The sequence below is a fragment of the Limulus polyphemus genome, unplaced genomic scaffold, assembly GCF_000517525.1.
Source record: "Limulus polyphemus unplaced genomic scaffold, Limulus_polyphemus-2.1.2 Scaffold456, whole genome shotgun sequence".
Classification (NCBI taxonomy): Eukaryota; Metazoa; Arthropoda; class Merostomata; order Xiphosura; family Limulidae; genus Limulus; species Limulus polyphemus.
Genome location: NW_013666066.1, coordinates 485018 through 506157, shown reverse-complemented (window position 1 = coordinate 506157; position 21140 = coordinate 485018). Strand labels below are relative to the sequence as shown.

General features: G+C 32.9%; 1 protein-coding gene across 2 annotated transcripts in view; it reads right to left on the bottom strand.

Moving 5' to 3' along the window:
• LOC106458400 (coiled-coil domain-containing protein 112-like) overlaps nucleotides 1-19937 on the bottom strand; it is a 34798-nt gene extending 14861 nt beyond the window's left edge. For both annotated transcript variants that reach the window (XM_013917909.2, XM_022384605.1), the window contains exons 1-10: nucleotides 19891-19937; nucleotides 19176-19376; nucleotides 18366-18427; nucleotides 16693-16814; nucleotides 16389-16478; nucleotides 15008-15083; nucleotides 13543-13717; nucleotides 11081-11167; nucleotides 5202-5351; nucleotides 119-244 (exon numbers count right to left, since the gene is read on the bottom strand). In XM_013917909.2, coding sequence (XP_013773363.2) covers nucleotides 119-244; nucleotides 5202-5351; nucleotides 11081-11167; nucleotides 13543-13717; nucleotides 15008-15083; nucleotides 16389-16478; nucleotides 16693-16814; nucleotides 18366-18397 — 858 coding nt within the window. In that variant the 5' untranslated portion in view covers nucleotides 18398-18427; nucleotides 19176-19376; nucleotides 19891-19937. The remainder of the gene's footprint in view (nucleotides 1-118; nucleotides 245-5201; nucleotides 5352-11080; nucleotides 11168-13542; nucleotides 13718-15007; nucleotides 15084-16388; nucleotides 16479-16692; nucleotides 16815-18365; nucleotides 18428-19175; nucleotides 19377-19890) is intronic.
• Between the last annotated feature and the right edge of the window lie 1203 nt (nucleotides 19938-21140).

Below are 21140 nucleotides of genomic sequence, written 5' to 3'. Positions count from 1 at the left end.
ATACATTAGTACTTAATTAACATATATTTTAAATTTTCATACTAAATTACATAATTTTCAAGGTGCATATTCTATTATACGAAATCAAAGAATGTAATGTATGTGATAATATTATTACCTTCCATTCTTTTATTTTTTCTAACTTCTTCTGCCTTTCTTCAAATAGCTCTCTCTGTTTATTTTTCTGTGCAACAGTCATTTCTGGTTTTACATCTACTTCATTGAAAGCTGTGTTTCTTTTTTCCTGTAAAAAAGTGCACTGTGCTCCATTAAAAACATTCAATACAAAGTTTCCTAGTTCATTTTATCTGTAATTTTCAATTTCTATTTACACGTGTTGACAAAAGAATACAATTAAACTTGTATTCAGTATTTCTTGTAGGAAGCCTAAATTTTAATGATTCTTCTCAAAGTTAAGTTTTCATTGTCGGAGTATAAAAAAAAAATACTGATTAAACAAATCAGCTCCCTTGACACTAAGATGCTGTAGGTGACAGATAAAAGTTATAATTTTCCTATGCTGGAAATGTATTTTTGATAGGTATTTACATAAGGAACCAAAACAAGTCCAAAGGGCAAGAGATAAAACTGGGACAGAAGCACGTGGTGAAAAAACCTAAGACAGCGACCCAAGAATGGAAAATAAGAACATGTACCGAGGACATTCCCATTCAAGCAAAAAAAGACTAACCAAATATGATTAAAGACTACATAATAAATGGGGAAAACCCAAGAAGTGACTGAGGCAGGACTGATTGGTTCAGAACCCCAAACAGCATCGAGCATACATAACGAATGGAGCTGTAGGAAGGACAGGTAAATGAAAGAAGATAACAATATCACAAAATGAAACAAAAGAGCAACTAAAATATATTAATATAGCATGGCAGATACCCCACATAATGCTAAATGTACAGGATGAGCCCAAATAATGGACTGGTGGAGAAAAAGGAAATGACTTTAAGTCCTTATTAGCAGTGGATGGGAAACAAACAACAGTGTACCATCCAAGAAAATCACAAAAGCAAAGAAGCCATGTGTGAAGGGAAAGAACTGAAGATGGCAAGTGCTCCAACATGGAGGGAAAGAGGAGGAGGTATCCAACAAAAATCCCTAAGTATAGATGAAACACCTAAAAAAGGAAGTGGAAGATAAACATTACCTGAAAAAGAAATGAGTACAGCTATTATAGGAGGAAGATAATCAATATTGGGAGCAGATAGGGTGGACCCCAGCCCCCGGGGACCCACACAAATGCAATTAAGGGTAAGAAGTATAAACTAAATGAAATTAATAGTAAAGGGAAAAATTATAAAGAATAACGAAAATGAAACAGTCAATATATCAAAAAATGTAAGAAAAGGTAGTGAAATAAACATATGTACTACATGTTATGTGTTGAAAAAAACAAATATTTAACCTAACTATCGATTATCCCAGATGTATGACCACAGGCAAACTGCCGTTAACAGATTCTTGTTAAGCCTAAACTAACAAGATATTTAACTTAATTAACAACTAACCATGAAGTAGAACTATGGTAAACCTAATATAACAGACACATGTTAAACCAAATTGAACTGTGCAGGACAAATGATATCACTTACGCTCTAAAATAAAATCTTAAACTAACAATAAGTATGTACCACATTGGTAGGAGTGATTGAAGACCCCAGCTCAAGGGTTCCACATAACCAAGTTAATATGAAGAAGTATAAAAGATATATATAATAACAAAAATGAAATAAATGTTAATTTATAAAACGAAGGAAGTTTGTATTAACAATAACCTATTTATGAGACGTGATGTATGGAACAAAAACAATATAGTTAAATGAATGATTGATTACATGTAATCCTAAAATAACTAAGACCCCTGGTAATCCTAAGCAAATGGTTTAGGAGAAAATATACATCTAAGCCTAATGTCTAACCTAACCTAAACTATGACCAATCTAACAAAACTTTCATTATAGAATTCAAATAATTACAGATAACAATAAGAAAAATAAAATTATTCAAAAACCATAACAGTATAATGTCTTATCTTTCCAAAGTCAGAGGACTGTATTTCAAAATGTATGGGCCCCCAAACTCGAGGTGAGGCCCGACAAAGGTCATCTCACTGAAAAATCAATCTCCCAATGAAGTAAAGCCAGTAAGTTTCCAGTAGAATACTACAACCTGAAGCCAGTGTAAATGTATTGATAGAAAATGTAACGTCCGAAGTGATAATGTAAAATTCATAATGCAAAATGAATAATCAAACACAACTGTGTTGCCAGAAAGAAATAAAAAATGTTTGTAATGAAGCAATAAGTTCCGTAACTGGGTAGAAACATAAAATAATTCAACTTCAGAATATCTCAACTAGTTATAAATGTAAAGAGCAAACTGGATAAGAGAAATATTGCAACCTAGAATTGACTGATTCCAATACGTCTTGTATGCAAATCATCATGCGACAATTCTCCACCAATAAGAGTGTGACATACTTTCTTGATGCATGTAATTCTCTCTTTTCATGGCCAGGTGGTTAGGGCATTCGACTCGCAATTTGCAGGTCGCGGGTTCGAATCCCCGTCACACTAAACATGCTCGCCCTTTCAGCTGTGGGGGCGTTATAATGTGACGGTCAATCCCACTATTCATTGGTAAAAGAGTAGCCCAAGAGTTGCCGGTGGGTGGTGATGACTAGCTGCCTTCCCTCTAGTCTTGCACTGCAAAATTAAAGACGGCTAGTGCAGATAGCCCTCGTGTAGCTTTGCGGGAAATCCATAACAAACAAACTCTCTTTTCAATTCTACCAAACTATCATTTCTCATTTGACAGTACTCATGTTGTAACGTTTAGTTTGTGCTCTCTTCGAGTGTTTTATTTATTCTGTATCATGTTGGAGGTTCAAATATTGTGGCATATGCAAACATTTTTTTGCATATAGAAAGCAGCACTGAAGGAAAATAGCTATTTATGTGAGTGGAGGTAATGTACTGTATTGGAAATTAAACCTTTTCTACTTGATAAGTGTGTTTATCATAAGATTTTGATAATTCAAGACAGAAAACCCAAACCAATTTGTCTGTATATAGTAAATCTTTCATTTTTTATCTTTTTTAAACATAAATATTAATCAGAGATGAGAGAAATATACGTTTTTTCATATTACAGTTACGGATTTCTTTATTGTTTGTTTTGTAAGAGATATCAGACTCACACAAAAATTATATTTATAAATTTATACTATCACAATCATGTCTCTAAGTTTCAAGAATACATAAGTTCTCTAGCTGAAGTACAAGAAAATATACTAAGTATAAATATATATATAGAATGCTTTTTGTTAGCTGATTATGTAATGAGTGCTTGTGAGCACAATGACAATATATACTCTTAATTTTAATAGGGAAACTAGGTCTCCGTGCAATTTAAGGATTTTAGAGAACAGTATATATTCCTACTGTGAGCATACTCCAGTAGCTCAACAGCAAGCTTGAGGGCTTATAATACAAAAATTCAATCTGTGCAGTAGACACAGCACAGACTTTTCTTTGACAAACAAACCTATTATCAACATTATCTACATATAAAAAGTGAAAACAACTGATCAAGTGGATTACTAGCTTATTTGGATTTGAAATAATTGTCATTTACTAAAATATTGTAAAAAGACCCGATTGACTGTCTCTGCAATACAAGTTATAACATTACATGATGGTTACTAAGCACTAACGATACGAGAAAGTGAATGAATGTTTGTATTAAAAAAAATCATAATCAAGAAATTTTTAATAATTTATCCTATGAATTAATGGTATGATCATGTTTTCAGAAAAACCATTGCTACCAAGGGTACAAACAAGTTTTAAACAAATATTTAACACAGTGATTCCTGGCTGTGGTTGAGCAAACATAAACATAAGAACCACATTCCACTCATATGAGACCTTAATGTTTTATTTAAACTTGCCCCCCCAAAAAACCTATGATTTACTGTAGTTTGTAAGAGTTCAGATTGATTAAATTGCCATTTATAAGTGTATGTATTAACACTACTTTCGACTTACAATAGTGCCTGCTTCAAATAAATCTAGATTCAAAATAAATAATTTCTAATTAATATGAATTTGCTACAAGTAATAAATGATTTGTTTGGTTGTGTTTAAGTGCAAAGCTACACAATGGAGTACTCGTGCTGTGCCCACCATGAGTATCAAACCCTGCTTTTTAGCAATATAAGCCCTCAAGCTTGTCACTAAGAATTGTATTGAATGAGAAAATAAAAATTTTGATTTAAAGTATTACAATGTAATAATAAGTTTTTCTAAAATTTCTTTTTTAATAAATATTATCAGTAGTTCTAAAAACTGCATAAAAAATAGTAATAAAAAACTGAATTATGCCTAAGAGTGCTGATCATATCACTTAATAGTGAACTATGTTAGCTTGCCAGAATAAATTGCAAAATTTAAGTTTAACCAATAGGGTATATGTATTTTAAATATACAATTCATAATAATAAAAGCAAATATTACTTTTATTTCTAATGAAACGTATCACTTATGATACATATAATGCTACATTGCACCATGTACCAAAAAAAAAACATTTAGGGCAATTTATCCTATTTCTAAACAATTTGTTAAAGATATCTAAACCACAAGTCTATAAAACATTACTATAATAGATCATTACAACTAATACACAACAGTAGAAAAATTACTTCTATATGGTCAAAAATTGTAAAATAATTTCAGAATGATCATCTCCAAGTTTTTAGTCATCAGGTACACTAATATGATAAGTTACAAGATTTCCTTGTTAATTCCTTTTCTACACCGAATCATGTATTTCAATGAAGAAAAGATTACTTAAAGGTCTAATCTATTCTTTGATTTGCTACTCCTGCTGTAGCAAAATTTGCAGCTTATCAGTTCGGCTCGGTAGAGTGAAGCAAATGGATATGGAACACCTCATATAGTGATGGAATGTAAGCAACTTGTTTGGTTTTGACTGGGTGTTTGGATAACATCTAAAGTATTTAGGATTATTGATGATGATTAACGCACTAACACCAAAACCAAACATAACAAGATTTTGTCACTTATTAGAAACAATTACAAAAATTATTCAAATAAAAGAACATTAAAAGCAAAACATGTATCAAATGGGTTACAAGTTTCAACAGTTTCCTTTACATCTACCTCTTTTTTCTTTTTCCACTCCTGTATCGCAATTTCTTTTCCTTTCTTTTTTATTAAGTATTCTTGAAACCAGGTTTTATGGTCAAGAATCTGTTGCTCCGTCAGACCAATTAGTTCAGTGATTGCTTGTTTTAAGAAAGTGTCTTCATCCTGTTGGTAAAGTTTAATAACAACAGGTTGGTTTATAAAATTGTATATAATAAATTAATAATCTATATTAACTAAAAATATTTCATATTCATACAAACCTTAGAACATTCTTTGATTTGCTTTTCTATATGACTGTTAAACAGCTGATGCATAATGGAAAATAAAGAATGTTAAAGTGAAAACATGTTTTTAAAAACAGACTGACATTTCAAGTAGTCAAAATACCTCCAATTTTTAAGGACCACTTCAAAAATTGTTTCTTTGTTAAAAAAAACAATTGCACAAAGACATATCAAATTGCAAATAACTTCCACTTTTATGTTATTGTTTTACACAAACAATCTCTGCTAATGGTTTTATGATGACTGCAACTGTTATAACTAGTAGAGGTAAATTTCTTTAGAACATTAAATTTTAACATATTGTTTGTAATTAACACGTTAACAGTCAGGATCTATTTTTTAATTGTCTGTTGAATTTTTTTGTAAAACTACATGAGCTATCTGTGGCAACAATCCCTAAAGTCATGGTGTACAAGATGTGGGGCATCTCCCCAAGGGGATGCAGAAAGATGGTAAAGGGAAGTGCCCAACTATGGTTATGGGAGCATATAAATTAAATATCAAAGTACAAATTTAAAAATAATGTTTTAAAACTACCATTCGTATATTACTACTATTAGTAATATAGTAACAATAATTAACATTGGAAAATGACAGGTAGAGTATATGCACAAATAAGTAATATAGAGCATAGAGAGGGGGGATACGTTTAGAAGGGACACCATAAAAAAAACTAGAGGGAAGGCAGTTAGTTAACATCTTAGACTACTCTTGTCAAACCAAATAATCGGACTTATAACAGTGCGATTTATAAAATCTGTCATACACTACTTTGTTGCAAAGTGTTTTCAGTGACAAAGTATCAGGTAGCACAATGATGAATGTCAGCAAATCTCCCAACACAAGTCTAGGTTCATTGTATAATTTATTAATATCTAAATGATTTAACTTCTTTAATAGCCAACTGAAGCTTCTAGCAGAGAAAGAATAAAGCTTAGATTCCAATTAAGCCTTTATAAAAGAATTTTGGTCATTAATGAGTTTTCCTTGCTAGTTATGAAATACTTTTATATGCTGAAAGAAACCCTCATGTGAATTAATTAATAATGAATGTGTTAAATGGAATTTGGGTCATTAAAGAAAAACATACATTTAGCTAATGTTTAGCTTTAAAGATTTCTTTTTCAATTAAAGCTACTTTGAGACAGTACAATAGTTAACACTCTGGTGATGTCTTAGGGTTCATGAAAGGGTTCAAATTTAAAATTTTTTATGAAACTAATTTCCCACCCTCAAGGTTTTCCATGATATTATTTCACAGTTTGAAAGACAATTTGTATCTAGAGGCTCCCTCTGGTATATAAGAGGAGAATAAACTGATATCATTCTATTATTACAGTTTATAGTTACCATTGTCCATTACTAAAAATATATTTCCAATACATACTCATCTCTGCACATAGAATTGCTATTTCCCTCACATATCTGCCTATGCTATTTGCATGCCACTAGCCTTGGGCTAACTCACACCTGAATTAATGTGATTAACGTGAACTGTGCTGGTGCATGATGATGACATCATGCAGCAATTACCCTCCACCAATAGGAGGGTGACACAACCTCCATGTGCAATAACTCCCCCCTATGCACTTGCCCTCTAGAAACTTTATTCTTAGAAAAGACAAGAAAATAAAGGGTGCACTGGTAGTGGAAAGACTGGGGAAGGGGAAGGTGTGTGGAGAAATATCTATTGCAAATACATTTTCAGTAAAGGAAAATGTTAACTTTCAAGACAATAACTCACCTCTGTACAAAGAATTAAAGTGGTGGAAGGGCTAGTGCAAATTTTAAATCTAGATGAGCTCCTTTCAGAAATCATCCAAAGGGAAAGCCTATGTAGTGGTACACACGATGGCATGGGCTCCATACAGACACAACTGTAGGAGATCGTACATCATCTTAATCAGAGTATAACTCTGCCTAGAATGCAAAGGAGGAGAGGTGAAAGAAACCCAAGTGTCGTAGGGGTGGTCAGAACTTGAATACTGCCAACTGAGCACCTGTGAGGAGCCAATATTTGTAGTGGTTAGGATGCAATCTGATCGCATGATGTGTGCTCACCTTGACTCTACTGAACAGACTTTGACTGCAGAAGGAGGGCACAAGAGCTGTTTGAGGAGTGATCCATAGTACACTAACAGTACACTACTTTTCACTGTATTGCACTAAGCCCAACTGGTGAGGATTTCCCAAGGTCCACCACCCCAGTGGTTAGGAACCGATAAGTGGTAAGGATCTTCTGTTCCCCACATGAAAAGGGGGATTTCCATTAGGAACTCCTGGGGAAGTACCAGGATCCCCATTGGACCACTTGTTGGAAATGTCTGTTACTGGATACAGTTCAATGAGTGACCATGAAATATTAATATCAAAGAAGTGGACAGTCACTTCCCTGGTGCTGGCTTCTTCCAGGTTAGTCCATGGGAATGGTATGGTCTAGATCAGACAAGGGAGTAAAATTGTAATCCAACAGAGGATACATCTAATGTTCTTGTGGAACACCCCATCTCTCAGTGGGAACTGGTAGAACCAGGGTGGATGAGCTGAGCACTTTTTGTTACCACTGGCCTGATGCAGATTTTGGGAAATAAACCCACCCTGGGAGACAACACAAGCCACCTGGCAAGATCATGTGTGATGGAAATGGAAAGAAATGGAAAATGTATTAACCCATCTCAAATACAGATGGACAATTAATGAATACAACATTGAGGAAGCAGAAATCCTACATGAGACAAAACAACCAGATGATGAGAATAATGATAATGAATAATAAACATTTGGGTAATTGTCTACATGCCTGCCTGGAGGATCACATCCAAGGACCAGCAAACATGGGAAGCAAGAGAGTGAGATAGGCAACAAATCTGATGCAAGATGTGAAACAGCTGCAAGCATTTACATTCATTGAAGAATATAGCAACTGGAAAAGATAATGACTTATACAGTAAGGGTAGGAGGATATAGGCCCCTGGAAAAAAAGAGAGGTCCCAGCAGATTACAGGCAACAAGATCAACCCGATGTAAATGAACCTAAAATTGTAGGTCCAATGCCTGAAAGCAAATGGTCCTGGAATGGATGCCTCCTTGACAGTTGATGTAAAAAATGACCATGGAATTGTTAGAGTGGACTAAAACCAACTGATCCATCAAAAGTGGCAGAAAATGGGAACATGCTCAACAAACAACAAGAAGTTCGAGTATGATGTGAAGTGTACTCTCATCCTGCATTCAAATGGCAGAAGTCATGTTATCATTCAGAAATGTGCTCCAACCTCAGAGAGAAGCATTGGTGAAGAGATGGAGATCCAGTCTGAGAGGTGGTAAAGTACACCAGAAGTAGTATTGGCACAGTCTACCCACCATGACAATTCCTCAAGTAGAGGAGAAAGGAGGTTCACGATTGAGTACAATAGATCCTGAAAAAGGAATGAGGGGTTTCAAGGAATCCGGAGTTTCCAAAAGAGTAAGAACCTCTCACAGGATGAGAATGAGAAGTACAAATCTTAGTAACCAGACATGCCATAGCTCTCAGGCAAAAAGGACAAGGCTAAGGTCAGCAGAGACAAGAGTTGAATAAAACATTCAGATGTACCAACTATTTGGTGGGCATGAGAAAGGACATGGATATTTTGAGAGGCCATCCCAAATGATCAGCCTCCTCCAGAAGAAGAGAGGTTTGAGAAAAGGATACCTCCTGGGAATGGGCTAATAGGAGCCAATTGTACATGCAGAAATGGAAGAGGTAAGTGCTATGCCAAAGGGAGGAGCATGGAATTGGAAGACATTATTCCAATGGACAAAACATAGAAAACATCTGGAGTTTAAGGCAACTGGGATGTGGAGGAAGGCATCTGACACACTAACCTTGGTCATCCAGAGCCTGGGTGAAAAGGACCACCAGAGATAAAAGAAATTCTCCATCCAGAATCATGGAACAACTAGAAAATGGTTGAGAGGTGATAGGTTGATTACTGGGTTTCTCGGTGACCACAAAGAGATGAGAGTAAGGGTAGGGTCATATACTTTCTCGATGATGTGTTTGACCAAATGACCTGAAACCACATCCTCCAGACAACAAAGATAGACAGAATCAGAGGGAGGAGAAAAGAAAATGGGAAGAGAAGAGAGGGTAGGAGGAGAGAAAGACTGTGGGTGAGGATTTCAAGAACCCATCTATCAGTAGAAAACTGTTACAAAAAGTTAGCAAATTGAGATAGACAAGTGTCTACTGGGCCAAACCTGACAGAACAGAATAGTCACAGACGATACATGCAACAAACTTAATGTAAAGCAGTGTGAGGATGGAATGAAAAGGAAGGTCTGGAAAGTGGAATGGGGTGGTGAAAGGCAGACTGGTATGTTCAAGAAACAAAAGTCAAAGGGCAAGAAATTAGGGAAGATACAAAAAAGATTGATGCTGGGCTACTTTGGCCCTGGTCTCCAGTGAATCAGGAATACTATCAAATATATCAGGGCAAAGAAAAGGAGACCAATAAAAATCATGCCGATAATAAGTATGAAAAGGAAGATCTGGAAAGTGGAATAGGGTGGTGAAAGGCAGACTGTTACAGTCAAGGAACAAGAGTCAAAGGGCAAGAGATTAGGGAAGAAACAAAAAGACTATTGCTGAACTGCCTTGGCCCTGGTCTCCAGTGAACAAGGAACACTACCAAAGACATCAGGGCAAAGTAAGGGAGCCCAATAAAAATCATGTAGATAAAAAGTGTGTAGGCATATGCTTAGTAAGGAGTCTATCCTAACCCAAGGGGTCCCAACAGCAGAGGAACTAAGTAATCAGTAACAGGGCACAAGAAGTGGTACAGGCCATCAAGGGAATGAACCTCCCCTGAAAATCCTTCTGTAGTACAATGCCCTCAACCAGGAGGAAGATACCAAAAGCAAATCCAGGTGGAGGGAATAGTTCATCAAATTCATCTTCCTCCTGGTCATTTTCAAACTGACTGGATGAGACATTGGCCAAAAGGATGGAAATAGAAGGCTCAGCATGCATGATGGATCCCAAAACATGCTGCATTGTGAAAGTAACGTCTTCAACAGTCAATGAGCCTCCTGAAGCCACAGTAGAGGTAGGGGTTGTGTGTGTAATATCATCACTCACACAGGGTCAAAGTCACCGTCACTTGAGAATTCATCAAAATAATTAAAGCTTTTGAAACTAAAACCAAAGAAAAATCAAAACTAAGTTTTACAGATGAATTAAAATCTCATCAAATTGCACTTAGATGAGGAAGTTGAACACTTTTTTGCAATAAAATTGTGAAGAAAAGAATGAAGTTTTTCAAGTGCAAGTGCATAGGGGAAGTTACGGCACATGGAAGTTATTTCACTCCTATTGATGGAGGGCTATTGTTGCATGATGATGTCATCATACTCCAGTGCAGTTCATATTAAACTCGTTAATTTAGGTGGAAGTTAGTCCAAGGCTAATAGCATGCAACTCTCATAGGCAGACATGCAAGGGAAATAGCAATTGTGCGCGTAGAAGTGAATTATTGTATCCGAACTCTATAAGTTTATAGATTATGCTGTCAATTTAGTGATAGATTACACCTGTCTACAAATACATATTATTATTATTATTACCTTGTACTTTTGTTTTAATTGAAGAAACTTCTGGTGATCACAGCCATCCCATCCTCCAGTATGTCCTCCACTTTGGTAAACAAATTCCTAATTAGAATGTTTAACATTATATTTGTTTTTTTTAACGTTTCAAAACATCACACACACATATACTGTTATAGTTTCCTGAGTATCAAAATTATTTAGGATTGGTTTAACAATATTTTTCACCATATGTTGAACACCTTAGAATAAAGTTTTATTGTAATTTTTTAAACATTGTTCTCATCAGAGATAAACTATGAGCTTAAAAATTATTTCCAATATCAGTTAGGTATTTCAATTGTTTTGTCAGCTACAAGCTCCAACATTTTTTTAACTGCCCCCAAAAAGTTATTTTATACATCCAGTAAATCATAATATACTAACCAGTAAGGAGAATTCAATCTCACTAAATATTAAAAAACCCTGGTTCAAACTTATATAATCATATACTTTTCATTTATAACTTAACTTGTATCTTCAAACCAAAAGATATATACATATTTTAAAAAATCTGTTACTTTTACAGCAATTCAAAATAATTACTAACACAAACCACAATCAATTTTGAGCATAATACAGAATGTAAAAATTAAAATCAGTAAGTTTTACTTGGAATTTTTAGATTATTAGTATTTGTTGAACCTTCAATGACAGAATATCATTTATTGTAGTATGAACAAAGCAACTATTACAAAATCTTTGTTGATTTTCAAGTTATCAATGTGACATTATTATGGCTGCTTTACCTCAAGTTAATCCATTCTCTATTAAAATTTCACTTGAACAAGTAATATACAGCTTTTTAATTTTATCCCTTCCTTACAGTAAATAAATGAGCTGGCTGGTACCTGGCAAGTCAAATCCACCAAGTCACTAAAACATCTCTTAATTTCATCCTTTTTATTGTGGAGGTTTGTGTTTTTCTTATAGCAAAGCCACATTGGGTTATCTGCCGTGTCCACTTGGGTGAATCGAATCCCTGATTTTAGTGTTTTAAGTCTGTGGACTTACTGCTGTCCCACCAGGGGACTATTGTGGGGGAGTGGAGTTATCTTGTGACTAGCTGGTAGTCACCAAAAAGCCATGCTAGAGATCACAGATTTTCACCTAAATGTAATCCCTTTCTTACTGGATGTCTTCCATAGTTAATTAAAATTCACAAGCATGAGACAAGGTTTAGACAAGATACTGACTGTCCAAAAAACTATAAACAGATGTATTTCATTGACAATGTCTTTCAAGTGAATTAATGAGCACATGTAAAGCTCCTCAAGAACTTAGTGAATTGTGAAAGACTCCATCCTAGATTGATTTATAAAAAGTATTTTATAATTTGAATTAAATATGTCTAAAATATACAAACTTCTGTTTAATAAAATGACACATTGTTTCAAGTATCCAGATAGCTTGAACAACACTAAAAACAAGTAAACACACAGCTTTGGAAGATACATAAAGCTTACCAATCAAAACTTAGAACCTTTCTTTGACCAGTATAATAAGCTGTAACATTAAATGCTCTAGATCAAGTAAAATAAAAAATGAGCACTCTAATAATATACCTTTTTTGATTGGTCAATCAAACCACCTTTATAAAATTTTAAAATGGTTTAAAATAGTCTGGTATTTTAACATCAAACTGATTTCTCTTAGAGTGACAAGACAGGTCTGCAGAATAATAAGAGATTTGACCAAGATATTTATCACAAAGTCGTTATGAGTTCTCCGAGCAACTGAGATTTTGAGAAGGAAATAAACAACCTGGACACAATTGCACAAAAATATAATGAATAACCTTTATTTACACAAAAGCACAATGTGTGTAATTGCTTTTGGATTACAGAAAGACACTTCTACGGGATCTAGACTACTTTCTTTCATGATAGTCTTGATCGAGATCCTGTTCCAAACTGAATAAACCTCATGTTACTTATATGAAATGGTAATGTTAGGCTTATCCAGAACAACTAGTCTACCCAGATGACTTGTCATTACTATTAGAAAATAATGGAAGTTGTATGCTCGAGGTATCACCTAACCTACCATTTACAGTTACCTCTCAGAAAATGGCAAAGTTACAAACTGTGAAATGTATTTGCACCCAAAATAAAACAAAAAATTGTATTCTTCAAAAAAAATATGTAATGAAAAATACATACATGTACATTCTTACATTTTTACACTAGAATGATCTCTAACATACTGATGCTGTGTTTATTTTTCATTAATCAGAAATACTTGTGTGTTAAAAGAAAGATAATATTTAACTTTTGAAGTTAGAAAAGTACTGAAGAAGTAGCACCAGAATGTTGTTCTGTATTAACCCATATTTGTACCTGTTGAACTAACTGCATATATAAATACAGAAAATAGATACCTTTGAATAACTAAAAATAACAATAAGGCTGAGCTATTTGTAAACAAATACCTGCACTTACCTGGAAAGCAACAACTTCAGGGGGAAGATTATGATCCCCATTTCCATTCTGAACATACAGTACAGGCACTTGTCTAACTTGTATATCCTTAGGACTACACCACGCATGAAACCTTGATTCCCATTCCAGAATATTTTCATCTAGCTCATGAAATTCATAGTTCAAACTTTTGTACCTGTTACCAATATAATTTAATAAAACATTTACATACTCTGCACATTTTAAAAATACGTACATTTTGTTACATATATCTCTAACAACTACTGTTTGAAGTCTTGCTATGAAATCCTTGAAGCAATCAAATAAAACAAAATTCTGTGACTGTGAACCACTGGATTAATTGTCACCAACCCTGGAATGTATCCTAAGGTTCCCCAGGGACTGACATGGAGGGTTGATGTTTGGGTGTTCTTTCATAAGCCTTGTTGAGTCTCACAAGCTTAGTTGTCCAAAAAAAGATTTCAAATATGCATTTTAGAGCATAAAAAAATCTATCAGTCACCAGAACAGATTGTCCCAAGTGTACTTTAATTTATCTGTATTTCTAAGTTAGCTAAAAATAGATTTAAAAAATTATATTATATGTTTCCACACAGAAAAACTAAAACAAACTGTTACTCTAGGGGAAACAAAATCAAATAGCTGTAATGAGCTTTACTTAAGGGAGAATCTGCTCTTCCTATTGGTTATAAAAATGTCCATCAGCCATGTAAAGTTGATTTGCAATCAATCTCGATTATCAGAAAAGGAGAGGAGAGACTTCCCTGGTGGTTTCATGGATATATATCAGCAAATTAAACAGATGAGATGTTCAAATTTTAGATCCTTATTTCTTATCATGTATGGTTTGTGTTTGTTTGGAAGTTGTAGAACTCTATTATTAAAGTTATAAAATTCTGAAGTTGAGAATTCAGAGTACAGACTCATCATGTGATATTAAATAGTAAACTACAAACTTTTGAATTTAATAAAATATTTCTGTCTTATTTCAAAATTTTGCCAACCTTTATGTTCTATGTGTTTTAAATCACAATTCAAGTGAGTCTTTTTTTTAATAATATGAAATGAATTTTCTCTGTCTTTTTACTGTTAAGCACAAAGTTACACAATGGACTACATATGCTGCACCTACCACAAGTATCAAAATCCTGTTTTTACCATTTTATGCTTATAGAATTACTGACGGGCCACTGGAGGGGGGGTCTCTTAATAATATAGTTAAATTAAAATATTTTCACTTCCCTTACAACTTAAAATGCTTTTCCAAATCTGAGTACAAAAAAACTATACATTTAAAACAAAAATGGTTTAAAAATATGTTAATCTAAATTGTTTTAGACATTATAAAAGTAACATTTCTGTAAGTACCAAATAACAAACATTTGCATTTCTACTATCACAATCTGGCATAACATTTATTTTATACAGTTTACTGTTCTTTGTACTAAATATGTTTTATATTTACCCATTCTGAAGTTGCTCTCTTCTCAAACAAATATCAGAAGCCAATCCTTTAATGAGAACTTTGAGATCTTCTGTATCTAAAGTTGTAAAACATCTATTACTTCATTTTGATCATTATTTTTATTCACATAGCAAACCAATTGGATGGCTATCACCAGGAAACCATTTTCAAAGTCATGTGCATTTTGTTTATTAATGATAAAGATTATTACAAAAACATTAGCTTCATGTCGATATTTTATTTAAAAAATCAAGCTCAGGTTTACCTACTTTAACCTTTAGCTACACTGATAATCTGTTGGTATAAATAATCAGTGTATTATATCATTATTACACACCCAAAACTGAAAGGGCAGACACTTAATGTGGTCTACAAAATTATATGTAATTAGAAAAATCAATATATTATCAGTTAGGTGTACGTTACATGTCCTACTGTGTGAATGCATCACTGTTTCGCCACATGCTACTTGCCCTGGAGGGAAAGGCCCCCACCCCATCTCATCTCCAGATTTAATCATTTGTTAGTTTGCTGATGACTTGGTTGTCATTTTCATAAAATTCTGTAGCAATGTTACCTACTGTTCATAAAACTATGTAACAATGTTACCTGCTGTTCAATTACTGGAAATTAAAAAAAAAGAGATCAAGAGATAAAGTGTAGACATGTTTATATTGGACAGCTGATTCAAACAGTAAACAGTAAGGATAACATTATGGAAGTTCAACTGCATAACGTGACTGTTAGAAATCACCATTCTACTATTCATGGACTCAATATGGATTTCTGTTAAACAACTGAAATTATTATCAGTGATTAAACAAATTCATGGGTCCAGCTTACACTGTATGGTCAAGAAAACCTGCCTAGGACTCAAAGCTGACCATACAGAACTAAACAGCATGCTCAGACTAATTCAAAAAAGAGCCAGGTTCCTTTAATAAATATTAAGTTTTCAAGGTACAATAGAACACTATGTATATTTGACTGATTTTCTTCCTTTTTTGAACTAAGCAGCCTTTAGAAATATTGTGAATATCAAAAACATTTGTCCAATTAGTTTGCTACATACCATAAAAATCATGAAAACTATGCATTACACATTTAATTATCCAATATGCATTCTGTGATAATTGTTAATATCATAATATATATGTGATTACAATATCTAAATGTGATGAAACCCAAATTTAAGTTGTCATTCCTGAGCGATACTAATTGCATTAAATTTACAATCCTGCTTTTTTCTTTCTTGTCTAACATGTTAACATCAACTGTGCCAGTATTACAAGACATTTGGTTTCTTTGCTCTTACACGTTGGATGAAAATCAGATAAATTTAACATATACTTTAACACAGAAAGGATTTGTTAATACATACTTTCACACAGGAAGGATTTGTTCTTCAACTGCTCTTGAAACTTTCTTACACCTAACTGCAACTGATCAGCAGTCTTCTTTAATGTTACATCTGCAATAAAAAATAATTTTATTTGTGATGTACCATGTAACTAAGAAAATTATATTTACTGAAAATGAGTAAACTTTTTAAATATATCATTTCACATATTTTAAAAACTTGAATTTCCATTATTTGATATATGTTTCAAAAAATAACTCAGCATATTGCTAATTACCCAATAACAGGTAATTTATTGTACAATATACGGTACCAAGAAACTCACTTAATGCATCTCTTTCTTTCGTAGATTTGTTGTAGTAATCTTCTATAACATCTATGTCCTTTCCTAAAAAGAACCTCATTTTCCTTAACAAAGTTTTTACTTCAGTTTCAACAGAAACTAATCTGCAAAATAAGAGAGTGTGAATGCATAAATTCACAATTAGAAAATTCACAGCTGAAATAGGGATTAATCTTCAGTCTTTTTATATATACATGGAAAAACAAAATATATCTATAGGCTGATAAAACTGTATTTTGACAAAAGTAAATGTGACACAAAGCTGTCTGGGATTTTAAACATCTCAACCTGCAAAATTTCATCCAAAGGACGTCAGAGGCAGGGGCAAAAGAAGTCATGAGATTACGAACGTGATAGAAAGTGACATTAAAAGGAGAAAAAATTTCATCAAACATGAAGAAATGGACAAACCAGATTCACTGTTTAACCCATCCAATCAAAGATGAATGAGATAATCTTGAGAAGTTCCAGTCTAGAATGGGAACTAGGTGAGGAGATGACTGATTAGAAAGGCACTGAAGGGGTTCATAAGAATCAGAGAAAGAAAAGGAGAATGGTTAGGAAAAAAATAGAGTGTCAACAACAATGCCACTCAGCACCTGGCAAATGTAGAAACAAACAGACTGAACCACGTAAATAGGAAGATTGAATGAGGAAAATTTAGACAACCTGGAGGAAGAAAGAAACATTCAGCAAATATATCTTAAGTAGGTCTAGAATTAAAATGACAAAAACCAGATCAGCAAGGAAAAACATGTTGGTTTAAAATACATTGAACATGTATTATTCAAAACAAACAGGATGAAGCAAATTTGATATATACAAATACAGGATAAAACAGAACAGGGACAATAGCTCTAACAGAAATATAAACACAAATCTTCAAAAACCAGAACTAAAATATTCACACATTCATAGCTAGAATACAGATAATTAATGTGCTTCAAGATAAGGCATAGATCATGAGAAATTAAATGAATGAAAGGATAAAAGTCAAATAATCACATTAAAAGGCAGTTTGAAATGATGTAGAAGCCATAACATAAACCTGTCAAAAATAATGACATAAGCTCATCGAAAAATGAAAAGTATTGCACTAAGAATATGCTGAATTGTACAAAAAAGCTTTTGATTAAAGGAGTAACATTTTGAATAAAAATGGAACCTGTAAAAAAAATACAATGAATGATATTACATGAGAAACAGAAAGCAACTCAAAGGAGTATTATAAGTACATATCTAAGCGAATAATTTAAGCTGTATTCGAAACTTAATCTTATTTTAATTATTGAATTATCATGTTCATGTTTTCTTCTTATTTTTTCACCTTCAACTGCTCTTAATTATATTTGTGTAAAGGTTACTTACTCATTTCATTTGTTGAGAACATGGCCACACTCCATATTTTACGTGGTTTATTAAAGTCTTGGAATTTTATAGTCAAATGCAAAATGCCACTTTAAAGACATGTTTTAAACTTCTATAGACATTTATCTATTTCATTTTAGTGAATATTCAAACAACTAGTACATACAAAGGACATTTGCAAACTACAATTTATCTAGTGCGTCTTATTTACAAATCTTTCAGTTTCTTCAATTTACACAATTATTTAGAATAGTACAGATGGATTTGAAAAACTTTAGCCATCTTACTTTTTTTTTAGTAGTTCAGAGTTTTCAGCCATTTACTTTGCTCTTTTGAAGGGTATTCAGAACTAAAAAAAAAAAAAGTCCTCAAACATTATACAACTTTTATATTAACATGATAATCTGTAAAGACAAAATTCAAGGACTGTTAGGCTTGAAATGAACATTCAATAATGTTAATAAAATATACCATGTAATATTACACATTTTAATTGAATATTACTAATTTTGTGTGATGTATAAATACAAAAATTAACTTGAAAAGGTTTTTTTGTTGTACAAAACTTGAAGATAGCTTTTATATACGGAAACATCTGTCAGCTGAATTCTTGCACAGATCTTAAAATATAATGTTGATAAATCAGTGATTGCCTTACTGGCCTATGTTGATCTGACTCATTTTATAAGCTGCACTATTTCCTATAGATAATTTTCCAGACGATTCTGTTCTGTAGTGTCTGACGAAAAGCTTCAGCAGATATTTCCTTTGCAATATCTCAACCAACAATTGGTACAGTTATCAATGCTACTTTCAAGTTTGGAACAACTTGACTTTCAAGATCTACGTATCTACATGTGCCGATGTTTCCATTTATCAATGCTATATTTTAAGATCTGAGCAAGAACTCAGCTAACAGATGTTTCCATATATAAAAGCTATCTACAAAAATTAACACTGATATTTTACTGACTAATCATTATCCAAAATTCCACAGTTTTATTAAACCAACAAAAAAAAAGACTGGTACTCTCAATCTAATTTTGTATTATTTTCTATACTAGAAAACAGTGAACAAAAACTGATCTTCAGTGTACTTGTTTTTGTCATGTTACATCAATGGGCTCTACTGGATCTTGTCTAGTCCTCTTTCTCCATTTTCAAAAAGTGACTGAAGAATTATGTTGTGCTCTTCATGAAGGAAAGAAATTCCATCTTTCTTATCATCTCCTCTTCCTTACGTCAGTAGTTCCAACTTTTTATTCTTTCTTCTGGATCCTCTTGAGCTTCAACATTTTCTTAATATAGATAGTGAACACTTTAAAAATGTGCTACTGGTGTAACTTCTGAAAATCTGGGCTTTCATTTATATTTATGCCTCATTCTAATAAGGACCAGACACCTTACCCAATTCTGTATTTTTGCTTATTTTCTGTAATTATATGTACAATTTTTTAAACTCTGTTCATTATACTTTTAAATATGTTAGTACTACTGTAAGTTACTTCAGGAGACTATTCTCATCTTCACTGATTTAACATATTGTTTCTTTTAAACTAGCAAAAATGAATATTTTTTATATTTTATGTTATACTTTTTTTTAGAATCTGTTTTCTTATTTTATACAAATTTATTGGTTTTCACATATTATTTCCATTAACTTTAACATTCTAATATGAATTACTGTTATTAAGTACCAAGTTATTAATATAATGAGAAAGAGTTGAAAGTTATGGTCTTACTCAGAAAGAAAAACTTAAAATATACTATTATAAAAACTCCATCAATATACTTTAAATAATACAAACGTACAACATTTCTAGAGCACCACCGTATCCACTATAAACTGTTTGTTGATATATCTGTTACACCATGAGCGACATCTCTTAGAACATGTATTGTGTTAAAATATTATTTATTTATTTCTTTTCGCTTCGCAATTTTAATATATTCTCACATCTAACAAGTTTTAACCATTGTAATTTTTCCACTAATAAAGGCATTTAAAATATGATAAAAATTGATTTCACCATGTTATATGGCAAATTCTACTTTTATTTTGTTATGGTTTTGTTTACCGTATATTCATTCCTTCTACCATTCAGTTCAACTATTAATGTTTAATTATATTACAGCGCTAACTCACCTTCAACTAGTTATAACTAGAGCACGTTGAATTTGAGTATATTTGTACAGTATGTTATGAAACTGACACGAGCTTTCCCTAGCGGTGACGTACAGATATTAATGTTGTAAAAGAGTCTGTAAATTAGCTAATCACATGAGATGTAATCTCGTGGTTTAACCACTAAATCAAAACTCTTCCTTGGTTTGGAACGAGTGAGTTCACAAGACATGGTTAGAACGAATTATTACTGATTGTTGCTCCATATTCTTGTTGATCTTGAAGTGGTATACTGTGGTTCTTTTTCCCAATTTCTTTGTTTATTCAAATTAATAACATTGATATTTATTGTTACGTTTCTGCTTGTTTGATAATTTCCCGTAAAATTTCTTTCCGAGAAACTTCGGCGATACGAGTTCTTTCTTAATTAAAACTAGTTTATTCTTTCTCGTTACAAACTTTGAAATACACTTAATTTCCACAGTCACTTTAAAGATAACTACTTTTATAAACACACGCTATAATTCACAACGATTCACGCACTTTACTTACAGTCACTATCGCCCGTTTGACTCAATTATCTGTCTCTATTCGATGACGAGGAACCCACTTTGAGACTAATAATGCTTGGAGACGGCTTGAATGGGTAATGAAGAAAAACCTTAATATAATTTTAACATGATGACAAAACCTTGTCGAAACGTTGTACATTTGCTGTTATGTTAAACTTATATTAAAGTTTTTCTTCATTACCCATTCAAGCCGTTTGTCATCATGTCGAAACGTTGTACATTTGCTGTTATGTTAAACTTATATTAAAGTTTTTCTTCATTACCAATTCAAGCCGTTTGTCATCATGCCGAAACGTTGTACATTTGCTGTTATGTTAAACTTATATTAAAGTTTTTCTTCATTACCAATTCAAGCCGTTTGTCAT